The sequence below is a fragment of the Penicillium diatomitis genome, assembly GCF_028827545.1.
Source record: "Penicillium diatomitis strain IBT 30728 chromosome Unknown utg000008l_segment0_segment0, whole genome shotgun sequence".
Taxonomy (NCBI): Eukaryota; Fungi; Ascomycota; class Eurotiomycetes; order Eurotiales; family Aspergillaceae; genus Penicillium; species Penicillium diatomitis.
In genome coordinates this window covers 1,290,305-1,296,304 of record NW_026623180.1, presented here as the reverse complement: position 1 = coordinate 1,296,304, position 6,000 = coordinate 1,290,305, and the positions used below count along the sequence as shown (strand labels likewise).

Sequence of the window (6,000 nt, the reverse complement as noted above, 5' to 3'; positions counted from 1 at the left end):
ATGCCCCTCTTCAAGAATAAAAAGATCAGATCCTCACCTCGACAATCCCTCACATTTTCCTCGTCACGCCCGTCACAACCTCAGCAACGCCCTCCACCTCCACGCGCCGGCGAACGACTGATACACCCCGCGTTGGCTGCTCCACCGGGACCCATTTATCCGAACGGCAGCAGCAGCAGCGACAGCAGCGACGGCATCAATCCTCGTCTGGATTCGAACACATCTTATACGGATCTTCCTCCAGAGGGCTACCATCCCAACTACGACGGATCGGGCGTCCCGTCCACAGACGAGCTCGCAGCTCCCTATCCCAACTCACCATCGGCGCAACATCAGCCTCCTCCGCAGCTGTCGCAACCTTCTTCGTTGTACCGCTCGCAGAGCTCCCGTCAGCCCCACCTTCGTCATCCCGACCCTCAGCGTCAACAAACAAAGCCGCACGAGAACGAGCTCGACCGACCATCCGTCAATTTGGTTGCGCACGAGGAGAGCCCGCACTCTCGCCCTCTGGCCCCAAGAACATTCCTTGGGCGTCCCACCTCGGGAGTGCTAGAACGAAGATTGTCCGTCAAGGGCAAGTCGCTGTCTTACTCGACCTCGCAACCCTCGTCGCCGCAGATCGCATCTCCTCCGCGGCTGGGCCCGACCGAGAACGAACCCTACAGTCACCGGCCGAGTCATTCAAGTAACTCCTCCCCAACTGACCAACAGCACCCACCCGGTCCGAGAGTCACGTCCCTGCCATTGCAACAGCAACGGTATCAGCCACCATCGTGTGATAACTCGGGGTCCTTGCGGCAGGAGCAGCCTCAGTCATTGGACCGACCGTCATCGCGTTCGCAAGCGCAAGCGCTATCGCACTCGCAGTGGCAGACGCCCTCTCCATCCGCCGCTCTCACGCTACAGGAAGCGCTGGAGCTTCCGCCCCCACCTTCACTGAACCCTGCCCGGCGCAGCAACACCGAGTCAATTCTAGTCCATCGCCCCAACGGTCGTCCAGGGCCGACCGACATCCCTGCTGCATCATTGTCGCACGACCAAGATCGACTGAGCCGTCGTGCTCACCCACCAGTATTGCGAGCAAAACAGCAGGATCTTGTACAGAGCGCCCGGCCCCCGTCTCAGCATTCACTGGAGGCTTCCTCGCGTGTCAATCAAGCCAATCGTCCGGACGCTATGCAGCAGGCTGCCTCAAAGTCACCAAACCCACCCGTCAGCCAGCTTACCCAACACAACCAGCAGAATCAATTGCACCTGCCGCAGCAGCAAGAAAACCAAGGATTGTCATCTGCTCAGGGGTGGTACTCGGACGATTCGCACCGTCAGGTCAATCCGAGCTCGAATATGGCAGACTCGGCTGGTTCCACTCCGACGGCACATCGAGGTGGCGAGGATTCGGCTGAAATTGATGTGCAAGTTTTGAAGCAAAAATATGAAGAATTGCGTCAGTCAATCGTTGTTGCTTCCAAAGGCGTCATCAGAGCGCGCGGGTAAAGGGAAAAATGGGGCTGACTCGAGTACAGAAACCAAATATTCCAAAGTGAAGCGATATTACTTTGACAAGGATGCCCAGGTGCAGCATCTACAAAACACGGTAGCCCATCAACGGATGGCAGTCTCTCGCACCGTCCTCGACGACAACGAGTATGCGAATCGATTCACTCGCCTCGATGGAGCGATCAAAGACCTGGCCTTTTCCGTCCGGAAGGATTGGAGGGGCGTTCCTGGATGGTTGCATGGCTTGGTAGCAGAGGAGGCCACCGCCAAAGAAATGACGGCGGCAGGCCGAGCCGTCATTAGTCGGTGGTTAGTGGAAGAAGTCTTTCACCGTCATTTGCACCCTGGACTGGATCCAACGCTCAGTATTCAATTGAAGAGTATCGAGATGAACTTGCGACGACAACAAGTGCGACCACCGACCGAGGAGGAACGGGAAAATGTATTGGTTAGAATCTCCAACTGGCGACGCACGACCTTTGACGGCCTTGGTGATGCGCTATCCGCGCCGAGTGCGCAGAAACATCGCGATGAGCTGGTTGATTATTTGACCGCAGACCTCACTGCGTTCTTAAGCGGCCAACTACATGAATCCGCGCAGCCGGGCTTGGAGGCTGCAGTACGAATGATTATCGAGAGCTCCGTCAATATTACGGAGAAGATCCCATTAGAGGCCCGCGATGTCTCTGTCGAATACTTCCTCCCCAACAGCTCATTTGACGAGACTTGCATGAAAGTGGATGGTGTCCTGCCTCCTCTCGTTCACCCTCCCTCTCCGCCACCATTAGCCACTCCAACTGATGGGGACGTCTCCACGGATGGCCCTGCACCGGAGGCTTGTGATGCATCTCTCGCGGCCCCTGCAGACTCCGGATCTTCGGTTGTGCAAAAGACACCGAGAAAGACAGTGCTTGGTGCGCTCATGGGTCGCCGACCTCTGGGTTCTGCGACAGGCCGGACCCCGGCGGGAGCTGCTCCGCATGAAGAGAATAAACCGCAGCCAGGCGAGGACCGCGAGAAGCATTCTCGAATCCGGTTTGCATCTTTCCTGGCCATCGAAGTTCGTGGGAAGGGCTCTCCGGTGGTGCTGGTCAAAGCACCCGTCTGGCTCATTGAATGATCTAGTCACGGAGTAGATGAAGCTACGACGCGGTGAGACTTTATCATGCGACCGAGAGAGACCGTTCGAAAGAGTAGGAATTCGATTTTTCCTTGCGCTCAAATTCATTAGAATGTAGGTTCTCACCTCTGGACCTGGTGTATTGTCACTCCGGCGATGATCTCTCCGGTTCTTCGTTTCGACAAGCCCTCGCGGGTTCTTTTTATGATGGGATCTTGGGCGATCTGGATGATGTAGGCCAATTTTGTTGATAATTCGAGAGCGTGAGCACAATGCACAAGAAGATCCGCCCCGGCTGGAAGTTGTTTAGTCCGGATGCTTGGACATGTTTGAATCATCTCGCCGTTGAGTTAAGAAGGTGGAAGGTTTTTTTTTTTTTTTCTCCTTTCCTCGAATAAAAGTATGTGCCTATGCGTTTCCAGGGATGACGTCGTCTCAGCTGCTCTAGCTCCATGCTTGATCTGGAAGTCTCGTAGTTCTCACGAGGTCTCGTTCGGGCATATTCTCCGAGAAGAAGTAGTGTTACCGCAAATCGAATAGCCTTGTGCATTTATGATTGCAGACGGAACGTCCATAGCATTCAAGACATCGACACTCTGCACCGTCACCGTCATTCACTACACGAGACCCCAAATTGAGCAACCTCGGCTGAACTCGCCATAGCTCAACGCTGCATCGCGTCAGGCAGTAGTGTGCACGGGAAGGAAGCCCCCCAATTTAAGCTCCATCGGCATCGCGCGATCTGTCCCAAACCTTCCGCCAAACCTTCCGCCGATCCAGACTCCGAGACCACGGCGCAGACCCACTTTTGTCCGATTTCGATCTGCGCCGCAACAGACTGATGGACATATGCGTGGTTCATGATGTAATTGGGATCTTGGAGCCCAGTTATTTCGCAACGGAGGAGAAGAGGATCCATGCACAGATTGGCAGTGGTTCACTACGGTACCGTAGCCAGTGCTGGTGATCAAGGGTGCTAGTGCAGCATTCCATCATGACGATCCACGGGTCATCATCATTTGAACTCGAGGGCTTCGTACGTGGTTGCTAGCGAGGTGTTTCCACCCTTGATCCATTACGTCGGTCATGTACAGTAGTTATTTCTAGGATACAGTTCCCTTGGCCTACCGGCTCGATTCCTCCTACGGCAATATTTGCAACTGACCATTCATTCCCCATCAACGCGGTCGATCTGACAGAAAAAAAAGTTAACTATACCTCATCATTTTCTAAAATCACTTTCGTCAACGTCTTCCTGGTTAATCTCTCTCATACACCCAATTCCCTCAGCTTCAAAAGAAATACGGGCTACCTTTCATTGACTGCAACATCATGACTCTCGCAATTCAAGTCTCCGTACGCTCTGCCGGTTCGATGCGCACCTGCACTCCCCGACTCTGGTCTCATTCTCGTGCATCACAAAAACGATTCGCTTCCACTGCTTCTGAGAACAAGGGAGGAGTCTCTCGACCGTATGTTCAAGCATCCACACTCCTGTCACTCCGCGTGGTCGTCGTCGAAGGACGAGAATACCCTTCACCGAGACTGGTCCTTCGCCCTTCGGTAGCTAACTTCATCTGCTCTTTCTCTCTCAAACTATAGACTGCTTATCGTCGGCGCCTTGGCTGTTCCCGCAGCTTTGTACATGGCACGTGAAAAGGGTACGTTTCCGGCGCTTGGGAATCGGAATAAGAAATGGGACAGGCCGGCCTTGATTTGGAGTACCTCGGACTAACGCCATGATCTCACAACAGAGTCACAATCGAAAGGCTCTCTTGGAAAAGAGGTACGTTCGCCTTTTTTCAACCCGTTCACTCACTTCTTCATGAATACTTTCCCATTGCACCCCATTTTGGAAAAATGGCCCGATCCGCTTCCAATCCTCTCCACCTGATGTATACCGTGATCTCGTCAAGAAAACAACATGCTGATTCGCCCTGTTTCTCACCATAGGATGCCAACCACCCCGGCTCAGCATCTCAGCATCCATATATGGCCGAGTCCGGGAAGAGCGTCAAGGGCGAGGGTGTCATTGACACGGCGAGATTAAATGGTCCTGTTCGAGTCGATCGACCTGCGACGTGAGGGGTGATACATCTGGGAAGCCACTTGAAGGAAATATCAGTTTTGTGCATATGTGCACGCATGGAATCTACTATTTACTGTATAACATGTTATATTTAAGACTTCCAGACTCTTTTTCTTTGTCAATTGTATCATGCCCAGGCTGGGGCTGTTGATATATATCGACCTCTAATACTCATGGCTTTAGGTCACCGGAGTTGAAAGTATTAGGTCATACGGTGTAACGGTACACACCTATCTCTTATCTGGCGGCTGTGCGCAAAGATTAGGTTAGACGAGCTCGTCGTAGAGCACGCTTCGTTAGCCATGTAGGTGTCAACCAACTCGCGATGTGGATACAGTGATACACACGCTCATCTTCTGAATTGCCATGTGACTGTGTCAATAGAAGATCGCATTGCAAGACTGCTAGGAAAAAACTTCGACTTTCAAATCCATTACTTAGGTAACTGTAGCGGCGACTATATCATGAATCAAATGGACAATTGTGGCATTCTGTAGACATAGACTAATCAAGCAACTCAATACGTCCCATACTATCGATCAAAAGCCGAGAAAACCCTAGGAAAAAAAAAAACAAACACTACTACCAAGTACCAGCCCGAACGTTGCCCTATGACGAGTCGACGACCCGTGACAGTTTGAAACCTAGTCAGCACCGTCTCCTAATCGTTCCCCAAAGAAGCACACTTGGATCACCGTGAAAGTCGACGAGAGAAGTATTTTGCGTGCCTGGCTGCAAAGTGTAAGAAGTTCGGTACGCCGTGAGGCCCCGATGGAGAAGCAGCAGTGGTACTGCGTGCCTGATATTTCATGATATATGATACTGTCGAGACCATCGATCCATGAGAATAGAGAGGGACAAAAACCAGGGGATGAGGGGAACAGAATAACTAGGGTATCACGGCTCGTCAATGGTAATAAGGATGATGCTGGAGGCAAGATAACAAGAGATAGTCGTGCAAGGCAAAGAACGAGAACAAATGATGCTGCTGAGAACGATGAGTGGTAAAGAAGCATGCAACTTGCGTTAAAAAACAATGCATCAGGTGGCTCCGGGAATTCAGTAATCACATGTAGGAGAGCGATGGGGCAAAAAAATAAATAGGAAATAAATAAACCAATGTGCAAAGAGCAGACGGCAGGCTGAACGACTCAAAAACAACCGCAACAACAAAGTAAATGATCCAAGTATTCGGAGACCTCTGTACAGTCTTACTCTTCGAAAAGGTGACCGCTCACACGACGGAGACATCCCCCCCCCCCCCCCTCAATTAGCTCACTGAGTCGGTCTTCTC

General features: G+C 52.1%; 2 protein-coding genes across 2 annotated transcripts; both read left to right on the top strand.

Moving 5' to 3' along the window:
• On the top strand, positions 1-2,617 carry N7539_006463 (uncharacterized protein; the record flags this gene model as incomplete). Its single annotated transcript, XM_056936065.1, has 2 exons — positions 1-1,444; positions 1,524-2,617. 2 exons carry the CDS (start codon positions 1-3, stop codon positions 2,615-2,617), a joined length of 2,538 nt encoding a protein of 845 aa, XP_056788989.1.
• Positions 2,618-3,949: 1,332 nt separating this feature from the next.
• N7539_006462 (uncharacterized protein) lies at positions 3,950-4,702 on the top strand (the record flags this gene model as incomplete). The annotated part of the gene is made up of 4 exons (XM_056936064.1): positions 3,950-4,089; positions 4,220-4,338; positions 4,387-4,403; positions 4,571-4,702. 4 exons carry the CDS (start codon positions 3,950-3,952, stop codon positions 4,700-4,702), a joined length of 408 nt encoding a protein of 135 aa, XP_056788988.1.
• Between the last annotated feature and the right edge of the window lie 1,298 nt (positions 4,703-6,000).